Genomic DNA, 15,540 nt, shown 5'->3' with positions numbered 1-15,540 from the left:
AATAATTGAAAAAGTAGTTGCAAAACAATTATGTGATCCTCTTCATAGGAATAATTTGTATGAAGACTTTCAGTCAGGATTTAGAGTTCATCATAGTACAGAAACAGCACTGGCAAAAGTCACCAACGATCTTCTCATGGCCTCAGATAATGGACTAGTCTCTATACTTGTTCTGTTAGATCTTAGTGCTGCATTCAATATCATTGATAACAACCCTGTATTACAGAGACTGGAACATGAAATTGTGATTAAAGGAACTTCACTAGGTTGGTTTAAATCTTATCTATCTGATAGACTTTAATTTGTTCATGTTAATGATGAATCCTCCATGCACACAAAGGTTAGCTATGGAGTTCCACAAGGCTATGTGTTAGAACCAATACTTTTTACTTCATATATGTCTCCTTTAGGCAACATTATTAGAAAACACACCATAAATTTCCATGCTTTGCTGATGATACCCAGCTATATCTATCTGTGGAACCAGATGATATAAATCAGTTAATCAAGCTTCAAGCATGTCTACAAGACATAAAGGCCTGAATGTCCCACAATGTTTTTACTTCTAAACTCAGACAAAACAGAAGTCATATTATTTGGACCCAAAAATCTCAGAAATAGGATGTCCAACCATATTGTTACTCTAGATGGCATAAGTCTGGCGTCCAGTACTACTGCAAGGAACCTTGGAGTTATTTTGACCAGGATTTGTCCTTTAACTCACATATAAAACAAATCTCTACAACAGCCTTCTTCCACCTACGGAACATTGCCAAAATTAGGAGCATCCTGTCTCAAAGTGATGCCGAAAAACTAGTCCATTCATTTGTTACTTCTAGGTTGGACTACTGTAATTCCCTACTTTCAGGATGCCCCAGTAACTCCCTAAAGAGCCTGCAATTAATCCAAAATGCTGCAGCAAGAGTGCTGACTGGAATTAGCAAGAGAGATCATATTTCACCTTCACTAGCTTCTCTCCATTGGCTTCCCATTAAATTTAGAATAGAATTTAAACCCTGCTTCTTACATATAAAGCTCTAAACAATCAGGCTCCATCATATATAGAAGACCACATAGCACCATATCATGGCAGTAGACCACTTCAATCTCAGAATGCAGGCCTACTTGTGGTTCCCAGAATTTACAAAGGTAGACACCCTCTCTACTTTAAAGTCTAGGCTCAAAACCTTCCTCTTTAATAAAGCATATAGTTAGTTATAGTTATGCTGCTATAGGCTTAGACTGCTTGGGGACCCACCCCCCGATGCACTGAGCTCCTTTCCTCCTGTTTTCCCTCTCTCCTCTCCTCTCATCCCACAATTGTCACCACTTCTCCCGTAGTTGTCTTTCTCCTTCTCTGTCTCCCTTTCTCTGTCCCTTTCTCCAGGTGTCTCTGGACTTGGAAGCTGTGTGTCTTCCAGTGTGCAGCTACTGGTCCTACAAACCAGCCCGATGTTTTTTTGTTGCTCTGTTCTTTTCTCTCTTCACTTTCCACTCACCCCAACCGGTCAAGGCAGATGGCTGCTCACCCTGAGCCTGGTTCTGCTGGAGGTTTCTTCCATTAAAGGGAGTTTTTCCTCTCCGCTGTTGCCTATGGCTTGCTCCAGGGGGAATTGTTGGGTTCTCTCTATACATCTTTATAGTCTTAAATTTATTCTGTAAAGTGCCTTGAGATGACTTTGTTGTGAATTGGCGCTATATAAATAAAGTTGAATTGAATTGAATAAAGACAAAATGAAAACCAAAAAGAAATCCTTGATTATTTTTGGTTTGTATATGTTGTCAGGTCACTTTCCTTCATTAGCAACAAATAATTTGTAATGTTTAACATTTATAGTTATGAAATTAAAACCAAGAATGATAAAGCTTTAACAGCAATCGTGAATGTGAATTCTTTGATCGTAAGATCATATAAAATCCCTCCTTTGTATTAAAACAGTGTCTTTCTTCTGTTGCATCCACAGACACAAACACATTTCTTTGATGGTAGAAACACAAAGGGTGGATTGAGGTCGGAGCTGCAGTCAGGGCATCCAGAGGGGTTTTGTGTTACAAAACCTAACCACTGCAGCGTAAAACACCACGAGAACGAGTGGGTGGGTGGTTTACAGGGGGAGGGACAAATAATTACAGTGCCAAAGTGAAAGCTGCAAATGCTAACCAGTGTCGTCCAGAGCTGTGACCTTCTTCATTCTGTTGAAATTGCACCTAAAGCTGGGTGCAAAGCTTAGAATCCCCTTATTTTGAAATGGCAAAAGAGCAAAACAAAGAGGTGTTTTCATTAACTTAACAAAGCACATGGAGCTAGTACAATCGTTCCTTTGTTAGAATATCAAAATTAGATTTTAGTTTATAAAAATTTTGTGTAAAATTTAAATTTAATTATTTTACTTTAACTTATTTATACACACCATGACAATTTTTGACCACTATAAAGAAAGTATGCATACCCTTATTTTGCGATAGCAACAGTAGTAAAAGTGCAAAAATTTGCCTTCATCAGAAATTAATGACATTAAATACATTATTTTTGTACTAGCTAAATGTGCATTTTTATTAGGTTTATGCTAAAGTTTGCATCCCCATCTATTAAAATGGCATATAAGGGGATACAAACTTAACCCTAAACCTAGATCAATAATAACAACGCAGAGGATTCACACCTGCTGTAAGTGGAATACAGTATTATGCATCCTTTGAGAAATTATGTATTTTGTAATTTTTGTAAAGGAATGGTTTGTGGGGTTTTTTTTTGGCTGGTCTTATTACAATATCGATGTCCATATATATGTGTCACAGTATGTCTTGGTTGCCACATCTGCCTCTTTTTATTAAATGATTTATCCAATTTTTCTTAAAAATGATTAGACTGTAAGGACAAAGTGATACTTTCTACAACTACATATCTCTTTTTAAGAAAAAAACTGTCATATTCCAAGTCCACGAGTGTCCAGAAGGACGTCCTATGAATGTAGAGTGCAGGCCAAACATTTGTGTCAGCAGCCCTAGTTTGAGCCATTTGCTTATTTGCGAGAAAAGTAAACTAGAAGTTTAATTCATACAGATAAATACAAAATGAACTGAGTTGTTTTCCTTCCAATTTAGTGTCTTTAAGTAAAATGTCAGATGTTCCTCCACTGAAGCTCTGGTGGATAAAAGGACAACTAGTCTAAGAAGTGTGTCAGTTCTTCCTTGTGTGAACTACCTTCCAAAATGCTGCTACTTCTGCAAATTCTTGAACTTGCATTCAAAGCTCTTTCCACCAATTTTTACTCATGTTTAAATCAGGGGACTTTGAGTGACATCTAAAACAGTAGGCAAGTCATTATATGCTTAGCAGTAGGTAAAGCGTTATTTTTTTTTGAAATACTGCTTATTTCCTCCTTTGCATTTGCTGATTATTTCTAAAAACAAAAGACTTGTGTAGATGTTCTTTTCCATTTGGATGCTGGATTTTCTGGTGAGGTTCGGTTTTATTTTACAAACACTCCTGAATTAGCTTTTAATATTTTATGTAACTTTGACCTACACATGAAAGCTGCCCTCCTTATGAAAGATAAGGATTCAATTTAATTACATTCCCCTCTGTGGACACTCTAAGCCTAAAGGTTCAAAAATACTTTCTGTATTCACGTGTCCGTTTCCATGATGTAAACTTCATCTTCCCCCCAGTCCATGAGGATCTTGACAGACTCGGCCTAGTGTGGACGATCGCAAGCTAAAAATGTACGTCAACACAGACTGTACACAGGCCTCGTTACCCTGACTATGCATTTGCCAGAAAAGTAAACTAGCAGACCAGCTTTATATAAAACACCTAACTTCTCCCATTTCCTACCTGGCCTCTGAAGCAGGCTGGGGAGGGTTGTGTGTGTGTGTGTTCGGGGGGAAAGTTGTATGGGCTTGGCTGGGTTTGCTGAGGCTACAAGTGTGAACCTGCCCTCTGTACAAAAGATAAGAACTCTTGCTATCAGGTAATTGCTGGCACCCTGTCACATGCTGGGGAAATAATTACGGTGGCAGTGGTGCACCCCGTCTCCACGCTGTTCTACCTGTCTATGTGTACTGTATGTTTGTGTGTAAGTGTGTGTTTGGCTCCACTCCCTCTGTTCTCACAGACCCTAATCCTCTCCTTTTAGAGAATACCACTTCAATCTGATAAAGAAAGATGTTCTAACTCCTCTAGTCTCTCTCTTACATACACACACGCAAACACAGGTTATTGCACAGAGTCCTTGACTCATTATCGCCTGGTTAATTAGCGGATCTTAATCATACTTTTTCCAGAAATAATGGTTTTAAAGCCAGATTAATTTGTTTGTTGGATCTGATTTCGAATTAAATAACCAAATGTAAATCAAGCTGCTCTGGCTCTGACACGGCCTCTGAAAGGTTAGTCCTTGTAGTTTAGCTTAATGTCCCACCCACAGCATTACTGGATTGGTTAAATGTGAAGGGGAAATCAGGAGCCAATCAACTCTGTATAAGTCAACAGGATGGCCCGGACCCCATCATACACATCTAATCAAGTACAGATCAAAGAACAATTGCACCTCTGTATGCACTGCCATCTTTTTAAGCACTTTTATTCATATCTGTACAAAAATTTAACTGCTGTTATTTTTCCTATCACACAGAATTATCAGCAAAAACACTGAATTTGCCTAAGCAATTCTACTGTATAAGCTTAGTTTTTATGTTTAAACTGTCAGAATGCCGATATTTCTAATACTTGTTTATTATTGAGGTCATAGCAAATGGAGTGCGATATAATAAGGTGGTTGTAATGTTTTGGCAACCCTGTTTAAAATGAATGAGGGGCCAAAACATTAAAAGTACCTCCTAATATGCCTCGTTCTATATTCATACTAGAAAACAAGATCATCACGTTTACCACTGGCTATTGGCTACAGTTTAAAGACAGAGATAGAATAAAAAAAGGAAGTGCGAGAGGGAAAAAGGGGGGACAGAAAGAGAGAATGACAGAGCATCTTTTAAAAGACCGTGAAGAATATGAAGATACAACAAATGTGCAGAGATAAACTGTGTGACAAATTAAATCTGAATCCTTACTGCCACAACAATTTAATGTCAACTGATTTCATAAGGAATCCTCTACCCTGATTTTAGAAAACAGCATTCCCATTTACATGAAATCATCTTTCCCAAGAAAGTGGACTGTAACCTGGTTACTTAAGTCCGTGTGGATGAACTGATTGACTAAACCTGAGAATACACCTGCTTTTGAGCAAGTTAGGGATTGCAGACTTGGACAGCAAGCACTTTGGAAGAATATGTAATCATGTTTAATCACCAAAAAGATCCAATAACCTGTTAATCCACGTACTGAGAACGGGGCCTTGGCCTATACAAACAAAACAAACAAACAGTAAATAAAAAAAAGCACAGCAAAGCTACTGGCTGCACCATGGATGAATTTGAAATTCCTGTAGGGAGGGGCAGCTGTTACTCAGTTGGTAAGGCAATCAGCCACGGACCACAGGGTCAGTGGTTCAATCCCCGGTTATGGCTATATGTCAAAGTGTCTGGGCAAGACACTGAATTCCCAACAGCCCATTCCCCTCCCCAGCTGTGCATTCCCAGCCCAAGCCTGGTAGAAATATGGGAGGGTTGCATCAGGATGGGCATCCAGCATAAAAACCATGCTAAAATCAACATGCAGTGACCTGCTGTTGCAACCCTAAACTCATGGGATAAGTCAAAAGGACAAAAAAAAGGTGCCTGTCTCAACATTCTGGGGCAAAACACCAAAATAGATGGATTGATGACTTGCACTGATTGATGACTTGCACTGTAAATTACCATAGTATGGTAATTTAGTATTACCATAGTAAGTACCATGGTAAATTACCATAGTAAGGTAATTTAGTGCCATCTTGAATTTAAAGTACCATCTTGAGGTTAGGTGAGATGTAAATTTTACATCTGGCAGGCACCAGCATCACTAGCAGTGTGTTAGAAATGTATTAATGTAAGGGTGGAGCTGCCCCAGGCCTTGTTCTCAGTGATATCAGATGGCAGCTAGATTAAGGAGTCTGGCAATCAACCCTGAAAAAGCATCCCTAGAGCTTTATTCACAGCTGCTATCACCTGGGGCCTCTATCACGAAGCAAGTTCAACTTTTCTTTTATTTTGCTGTCATCTGGCTTCAGTTAACCTAACATTGGCTGTCATGGTTAACAAGCAGCAAACAACTTGTTCTGTGAGGCTTGAGTTTTCCTGTCAGGCTTAAGCCTCTGTTCACGTTAAAAAAAGTGTTTTTAATTAGTTTTTAATTAGAAGTAACACTGGCAGAAACATGAAGAAAGTACTATAATATGAAATAAATGAGATGTAACTGCAGAAAAATTTCATAAGCAAAATAACATTAGCAAAAAAGTGATTTTCCCCTGGGTAAACTTTCTGAAAAACCTGTAGAAAAACATAAAAAATAACTGTCGGATATTTAAGAATTTGTTTTTAAATCTTTTTTTTCGAAAGATAAAAAAATTGTGCTCCCATCTGGTTAAAAAATGTATAAAAAAAAGTTAAAATAAAATAATAAAAATTATACTGGTGCAAAAGCATCTAATGTAATAAATTCATTAAAAAATAACGATTATAAAATAACCAGGCATGTCTGTATATCTCTGTGTGTGTGTATGTGTATATATATATATACACATACACACATACATATACATATATATATAGTTTTTTTTATTGTTTTTTAAATTTATTTTTAATTATTTATTTTTTTAGACAACAACAGAGATTTATGACCCAGATGAACAAGGTAGTCCAGGCTGCAAGCTATCTGTATGTAGACAAAATGAATAATTCAGAAAATGACCTGAAGCTTTAGCCTGAAATATAGCTTGGGAAGACAAGACAGTATCCTGTGGACACACACTACGAGGGAATGCCGAGTCTGAACATGTACATCATTCCTACCCCCAAACTGGCACATTCCACAAAGTTCTGTGACACAGCACACAGAGAACTACATGTGTGTTGACATGTGAGAACACACAAAGACACACAAACCACCAAAGATTTATATAGGCAAAGTACAATGCATTAAATCAATACAAAACTACATAAATACATCGTAGCCACAAAACAGTGCTGACTGTGCCATCTATCTTTACACACACACACACACACACACACACACACACCTACACACACATTCAACCAACTTCCACTTACTAAAAGCACATCTGGAAGTCACATTCCAAGCAGCAATTTGTAATGTTGTAACAGTGAAAATAACACAGTGCCTAAGGACTCATGTAAGCGCAAGCACGAGCACACACACACACACACACACACACACACACACACAGAAAGACCAAACTAGCACTTACATCACTCGCGCTACCTTTGGCTTCATAAGCATCTGTTGCCTAAACAATATTAGAGAGAAGCAGGAGCCTATTAACGGCACAGTTACCAGTAGTTGAAGCTTGCTTAGAAAAGGATGGAACTGTCACAGATATTATAAAATATTTTTCAGTTCCAGTCTGTGCTGGTTAGCCAGTTACATGTAGCTCATGCTAATTATTGGAATTTGACCCTCATACATTTATTACATGTACGATTATTATTTTCAAACTAGTGTTCTCCCTGTTGTAATGGTTTTTTCCATCATCTTGGTTCATTAGAACTGATCTAGTGTGTCTTCAGGGACAACTCCAGACATGTCTGAGTACCATGCAGCCTGCACTGAAGTCTTGCCAAATTCTGATCCACTGTGCAAGAACGGCTTGGCAATAGGCATAGAAACAAGTGCTATCTGTGTGTGTGTGTGTGTGTGTGTGTGTGTGTGTGTGTGTGTGTGTCACCGACTCATGACTGAAAAGGGGATTTAGGTTGACTGGGGGCAACCACTTCTCAAGGAAGTGTTCTTGAGGTCAAGGAAAAGTGTGTATGTTCATGTGCATGAAACCATTTTAGTGACCAGAAACATGCGCTGACTGCTGTGTCCTGGGCTGTTGTGCTCCACTGCATTAATGCACAGTGGAATGTCAGAGGGGGACCAGCAGTAGTCATGGAAAAAGACAATGGACTATGTGTGTGTGTCTGTTTGAGAGTGTGTGGTCAATCGGTCAGTAAGTCATGGGACCCTCTCTGATCTTTGCAGGTTTGCATCTTGTAAAGTGTAGCACCAGGTTGTGACAGGGCTATAAGGGGCAGCTCTTAGCCCCCCTGACCTCCACTAATCTCCCACATCACCCAAAGGCCCCAATGTCCTCCTGTCTGTCCCTTCACTGAAGTTCAGACCCCCTACTGCGTTCACTTAAGTGGGCAACATGCTTCTTGCAACGGAGAGCTTGTATAGCCAGTCAGTTGGCCTAACGTCAACCACTTCCTTTTCTTCTTCTTTTCAAAACATCAATAATCAGATGAACAACAACAAAAAAAACATAAAAGCAAACCCCAGCTTATGTTCTGTACTCGGCTGATTTATAGGAACACAACATACAAATCGCTCAAGACTTTCCACAGTTTCTGATGGCAGATGTTGTCCACAAACTGTTGTCCTTCTGGCCCCATTTCAAAATGTCCTTGGACAAGACACTACAATACCCAAGGCCTTGAATGTAGCAGTTGTGTAGAACAACAGTTTACCTATTAGCACTGATAAAGTATATCCAAAACAAACCCATCATGTTTTGCTATTTAAACTGCTGAGAGAAAACCCACTTCTCTGGGTGAAAACCCCTTTGTTTATGTCAAGAGGCCAGAATTGCCAGTCTGCTTTTAGCTTTTTAAAAGGCAACAATTGCCATAGCCTACATTCAATTCAATTCAATTACAATTTATTTGTATAGCGCCAATTCACAACAAATTAATCTCAAGCCACTTTACAAAATAAAGTCAAGTCAAGATGTATAGAGAGAACCCAACAATTCCCCCTTGAACAAGCCTAAGGCAACAGTGGAGAGGAAAAACTCCCTTTAATAGAAGAAGCATCTGCCTTGACCGGTTAGGGTGAGTGGAAAGTGGAGAGAGAAAAGAAAAGAGCAACAAAAGCAACAAAACATCGGGCAGGTTGGTAGGAGCAGTAGCTGCACACTGGAAAACTCAGAGCTTCAAAGCCGGGGACACCTGCAGAAAGGGACAGTCACAAAGCTAATATAACATCAAACAAGAGTGAGAGCATGTTCACTCTGATTGACAGTCATTATTCTGCTGATTCACGTTGACATTCATGTTTTGTGAAATGACAAATTAACGTCAGATTCAGAAAAAATAAAACTCTGCACTCAAATCCCATTTAGTTAAATCAGAATTTGTGCACACTTTTCAGTCACTACCTTTTACAAGTTTCTGACCTAAAAATCAAATGACAAGGTGATGCAGTCAAAGCAGTCACACAGTGAAGGTGATCAGAGATCCTGACAAACAGCACTTTTAGTGAGGCCGGTAAATACTCAGTACCAGTAACCAGATATTAAATACTTTTATGGGCAAAAGCATCAACCGTGATAATAAAATTTAAGCCTCTGATTCACTAGGTGCACATAGGTAATTCTGCCCTTAAATGAGCCCAATTATGTTGGACAGTTCTTCTCCATCTACTGAAAGTTTTGAATGTCAGTCTTATTTCATGGTTCACTTTTAAAATGGGAAACAAATCTGTTCTGTTTTGTTCAAAGAGGCACACACAAAATCCCCCTTTTAGTTGTGCTCCTTAAACCCTTTTGCCTTTTGCTGGTGATTCTTATCCATCCGATAAAAGCAGAAGTGGCCGCTGCAAATGAGGCACAATCTTTCCCTCAGCATTCCACAGCTGCCTTGCCAGTCCAGCATCAACAATCACTGCCCTGTTACCAAATGAAATTTAGATCTGGTTCATCTGATCCTCTAACACTCTGGGACCAGTCTTAACCAAGCTGCTGGCAGAACTGGGTTCACTGATCCAGACAGAGCACAATTCTGGAAGATGTCTAACACAAGAGACATAAAGGTAGGAGAAATAAAGATGACCCTCTAAGTTGCATTCTAAGAGATGTCACTTGTCAGACATTTGTTAATTTAAAGCATTGTTTAATGATTCAGTAGATTTTTGTATGTTTTTTTTATAAAATATCTTGCAAATGTTTACTTTTATTTCTGTGGCTTCTTGGAATTGTTAAAGTTTACAGGAACTAACCCTCCTACGGTGGTGACTACAATGATAGCCAAAGGCAACACTAATTTGTTCAGAGGAACAGATCAACGTCTGTCTAAACATAAGAATGTTGGAGAGAGGGCAGCTTTTGTTGTAATGTCCCTGCAGGACTCCAGGACGTGGCAGTTCACCCTGAGGAAGAACAAAGTCTCTTCATTGTCACTTCCTCTCCTTTACTCAAATTTTTGTACTTGTTTTTTTTTTACTTATACTCAAATTTATGTTTATTATCTTTAAACAAAACCACAGTCTTTGTCCAATAAGTAATTTTGTTGCCTAATTTCAATCACACACAACTTAACTTGCATTGCTGAATGTAGAGCTTCAACCATTCAAACAATACATTCTACCAGACCATAATTCACACTTTCGCAACATAAATGTCATCACAGTTGCAGTTTATTTTCATTTGGTTTCAGATTTGGGTGCCACACATGTAACATGCAATAAGAATATTGTGAAATGCATTCCCACCTACTGCAAATACTCAATTGGCTTTAATGGAGAGGTGGTGGAGACTATTTGTAACATTCATACACTGGGTATGACATGTGACAAATAGTTTGCTGTGGAAATCCAGCAAATCGATGCACCACCAATTGTATGATGTTAAAGTCAAAATGAAGTTGAGGTTGTTTTTTGTTGTTGATTTATTGTGTTCTACAATAACCTGTACACTGTAAATACATATTCTAATTATGTCACACCAGCTACTATTTATTCATAATTTAGCATAAATATGTGTTGTTTATAGTCATCAACATATTACTTTGTGAGTATCAATTGCTGCAAAGCACACTTGTTATCCATCCAACCATCCATTATCTTTAACTGCTTATTCTGTTCATGATTGTGGGTGGACTGGCGTCTATCCCAGCTGTCATTGGGCAAGAGGTGGGGTCCATCCTGAACAGGTCTTCAGTCTATCACAGGGCCAGACAGAGACAGACAACCATTCACACATACGGGCAATTTTTTTACCAATTAAAGAACATGCATGTTTTTTGACTGTGGGAGGAAACCAGAATACCCAGAGGAAACCCACTACAGCACAGGGAGAACATGCAATGCCAGATGAAAAGACCCAGTTCACTGGGGATTCGCGCCAGGGACCTTTTCTCCCTGTTTATCTATTCATCAGATTTGATCAGATCTTCACCTAGGCTGGTCAAAGGATTTCGCCTTTTGCATCCCAACTTAATGCTCTACAACTAAGCCACCAGGCTCACTCTGATCTTCATCTAACCTGGTGAACTTCCTATTTGTACTTCCCATGGAAACAACAGCATCACTAAATTAAATTCCTTCTGCTATAGGAGTGCCAACCATACTCAAGGTTTGAGATAGTGAAGGTGGTTCTTGTTGACAATTGTAAATCTAAATTCAAAAAAGAAAATAAATTTCCTCACATGAAAATAGCAGTTAGGAAGAATCATAATGATGAATATTTGGTTTTCCTTTAAAAACAGTCTCCAGTCTTGTGTTGAAAATTGTGTTGTTTTAATGTCTTTTTCTCCAATTTGCTATTTAAATTCCATGTGTTGAGCTAAGATATATAGAGAGTTAAATAAAGGGCATATCTTGCATCATCTTTTATGTGTATCCTCCCGGCGCAATAGCAGAAAGACTGTACTTTCATATTGTTCAACAAATGTAATTCTGACAATTATGTCCTTTTAGTGGTGAAAGGTAATTGCAATGAAATTATAGAAAAAACTTTTATCCATGTAGCTTATACTCTTTATAACAGCATGTTTTAAAGCAGTTGAAAGATGCCTGTTAACGAGTGGATATATTGAGGATCATTGATCAACGATGCACATAGGCTCATACAAGAAACAACATTGAGCCTGAAGCCATACTAAGTGTTTTTATCCTCCTAAGCCTCAAATAGTTTGACTACTCGAATAGTTAAGTATACACATTCTCTTTCTATATTTTTTCCTGTTTCAAAAAGATCAATGGCTTTCGGCTTGTCCCTCCAGGGGGTTGCCACAGTGGAACATGTTCCGCACGTTGATTTGGCATGATTTTTTTACACCACATGCCCTTCCTGCCACAACCCTCCCATTTCATCTGGGCTCGGGACTGGGGGATGAATTCTGGGCGAATCCTTATTCGCCTATTTCATGACACCCTGCCTTTGTGGGTCCTTCAAGCTTCACACTTACATTTTTCTCGGTATGTCTCGTCCCTCTAACTGTCGGTGTAGGTCTATAGATAAGTGAATACATAACTGCTATAGATGTGGCTGAGTAGCATTGTCTCCCTACTTTCTACATCTCTGTGCCGTTCTCTCTCTCTCTCACAGTCTCAGTCGTGACAATTATAAAAACCTAGCTGTCTCCTACTCCAGGAAGCCTCCACATTGTTATAACATTTGAACAACCACTTGAACAAATGGTGAACTGCAGTGTTTTGCAAGTCTGGCTGGCACATCCACAGTGTGATGGGAGACTAAGACACATAAGTGCGGCAGTTACGAAAAACCGCTGTTCATTTAACTAGCCACAGAACAATGGTCTATTGTCTCTGTTTGAAGAGTTATTACTGAACTGAGACTTTTTCTAGTAGGTGCTTAAGTTCCCAGAACTTCTAAGAATGTTGAATAAATTAACATATGTAAATTAAGTAAATGCAACAGACACAACAGACCATTTTAATTAAACAAACAAACATTTGTAAGTTCAAACTACTACTCTAGTAGTTCAATGAAGTACCAAACCGAGACAAAGGTTTACACAAGATGTCATATTTAATTGAGATTGAATTTAATTGTGTTAAAAGTACAAATCTAAGGCTTATATTTTGTATATAAGCAAGTAATATTTTAAAGTGCATATTGCCTTTTTACATTCTGTAAATAATTATTTAGCCTAATGCATTACCAGATTGGATACACCACTCATTAAAACATCATTAATCACAAGAAAAAGGATAAGTCATATATAATTTTAAGGAACTGAGGAGCTTAAACTGTGTACCATAAACCAAGAAAGGAGTGAACCAGTTGAGATCTAACAGAGTCTCTGAAGCAGCCAGCTCATTCATAGAGCTGAATTTACTGCTTCTAAAAGATACTATTGTCTGATGATGGGTTACACTTCATACACACAGTCCCGTCTCTCTTTCCCTCTTACAAATGTATGCACACACATAGAGGAGCCTAGTCTGCACACAGAAAGCTTTGCTTTGGGCTTTGGTTGCACCATGTTCCTAGTGTTGCTCTCCTACCTCTCTGGGCTGTTTTACATCTGACTCCAGTGATTATACTCTAGTTTCACTCAAAGGCAAACCAAACCAGACTGTCAAAACTGTAATTTAACATATCTGTAATTATAGTTTGACTGCTAAGAAGTTCTCTTTGACTTATAGGAAATAGGAATAGGAAAACTGCTTATTGAAAATGTGAATTCCAGATCAGAATTCCACAGCTTTGAAGATAGCTTAATTATCTTTTTAGATATTTCAATTTATTTTTCAAATTTTCAAAAATTTACTAGGACTGGAATTATCAGGTATGTCCATTATCAGTTAATCTGACAATTCGTTTACTGTTTGGTCTCTAAAATATCAGAAATATGTGGGGAAAAAAATGCCAAACTAATTTCCCTTTAGACATCTTTAAAATTCTTGTTAAAAAACAGCCATAAATTGGCCTAACATACCTAAAAAACTAACAGCAACTACAAATCAACAATTTATTAATGGTGGTGTGCTCACTAACATAATATGTATTCATATGTTTTGGAGCCCCTGTAGTCGAAATGGACTTTAAACATACGACGAGAAAGCATTACGCGCTCCAGCCATGCAGGACCCTCCAAGTTTGTTTGAGAACAGAAAAAAAGAAGCAGACTGCAGCAGAAAACCCCGCAGCTGGTTTAACCAGGTAGCAATAAAGTCATTTAATATTACAGCCAACATACCTTCAAAATCTGATAAAATCCCTTCGAGGTGGTCATTGACAGAAAGTTCCGACATCCCGTCTGCGTGCAGAAGGCTCCCTGCTCCTGCTGCAAGTCAGGGAAGGAAAAGCTTCACTCTGAAGGAGAATTAGATAAACTGAAGAAAACCCACTTAAGTCGTCCGGGGTGTGTAGGCAGGGAGCCCAGTGAGCTGCGCTGCGCCCTGCGTGTGCGCGCGTGCGCGTGTGGCTCTGTCCTCACGACCAACCACAGGAGTGTCGGCCCAGCCCCCCAGTTAGGCTGCCTGCAGGCTGAACTCCGTGGGTGGGGGGTTGGAAGAGGGTGGAGCCTGTGGGCAATACCTGGAAAAAAGATTTCTCCTTTCTTTGCTTTCTCTCTCCTCCCGGAGTGTCTGTGTATGGACTCACCTGGTAATGGGATAAGGGTCAGAGCAGATTTTAGTAAATAAACACTCATTGAGTCTTAAATATAGTGGTGCTTAAAAGTTTATGAATCTGTTAGAATTGTAGGTTTTGGATAAATATGATATAAAGCATGATTGGATTTTCACACAACTCCTTAAACAAAATAAAACAACTTAACTGAAGAAGAAAGAAATCTCTATCTACTCTTTAATATTTGTCTTTGAAGAAAGTAATGTGAACCTGTGCTGACAGCACATTATTTACTGACAGTAAATTATGTGACCAAAAAACTTCAACTAACGTGGTAACTGGTTACATCCCCTGCACATCAGCTTGGGATACAAAGCAGAAACAAATCATGATGCTATCACCACTCTGTTTAACAGATGGGACAAGGTTCTTGTACTGCAATGCATATTATACTTCTTGTTCAAACCAAAAAGTTCTACTTTTGTCTCATCTGTCCACAGAACATTGTTCCAACAACCTTCCGCTTTATTCACATGTCCTTGAACAAACTGTAGACAGAAAGCAATGTTCTGTTTGGACAGTGGGGGCTTCCTCCTTGCAGCTCTCCATTTGACCACTGTATTCTCCTCATGGTGGACTCTTGGACACTGATTGTGTAAACTGCAAGAGAGACCTCCTGTATGACTACTCTTAGAAAGTGTAACAGTCGTGCTGTATGATCTCCATTTTATACATAATCTGCCTGACTGTCAACTGATGGAGTCCAAACTCTTAGGGTGCATCACAAATTCTTCTAAGCTATTCAGAAATCTGCTTTGCTTGAGCCGTGACACACTTCTACAAACCTGTGTTTTCAAGATCAGACTTTGATTGTGAGGACTCAGATTACTCTTTTTAAAAAAAGGCAGGGCCTCTCAGACTCACACCTGATGGTCATCCCATTGATTTAAACACCTGATTCTACCGTGCACAGAAGGATAAAAAAATCATAGAGGTTTACTATTCTGACAATCTAACTTAGAGTTACTGTCTTTCAGCTGCAGATGAAACACAAGGG

The 15,540-nt window shown here is 38.8% G+C and overlaps 1 protein-coding gene across 2 annotated transcripts in view; it reads right to left on the bottom strand.

Annotated features, from left to right (window-relative positions):
- Positions 1-14,313, bottom strand: part of LOC137105265 (neuronal-specific septin-3-like) — a 65,831-nt gene extending 51,518 nt beyond the window's left edge. The window contains exon 1 of one of the 2 annotated variants that reach the window (XM_067487215.1): positions 14,110-14,313. In XM_067487215.1, coding sequence (XP_067343316.1) covers positions 14,110-14,164 — 55 coding nt within the window. In that variant the 5' untranslated portion in view covers positions 14,165-14,313. The remainder of the gene's footprint in view (positions 1-14,109) is intronic. The other variant, XM_067487213.1, reaches the window with a different exon arrangement.
- Between the last annotated feature and the right edge of the window lie 1,227 nt (positions 14,314-15,540).

The sequence above is a fragment of the Channa argus genome, chromosome 20 (assembly GCF_033026475.1).
Source record: "Channa argus isolate prfri chromosome 20, Channa argus male v1.0, whole genome shotgun sequence".
Taxonomy (NCBI): domain Eukaryota; kingdom Metazoa; phylum Chordata; class Actinopteri; order Anabantiformes; family Channidae; genus Channa; species Channa argus.
This window is presented reverse-complemented; position numbering and strand designations above follow the sequence as displayed.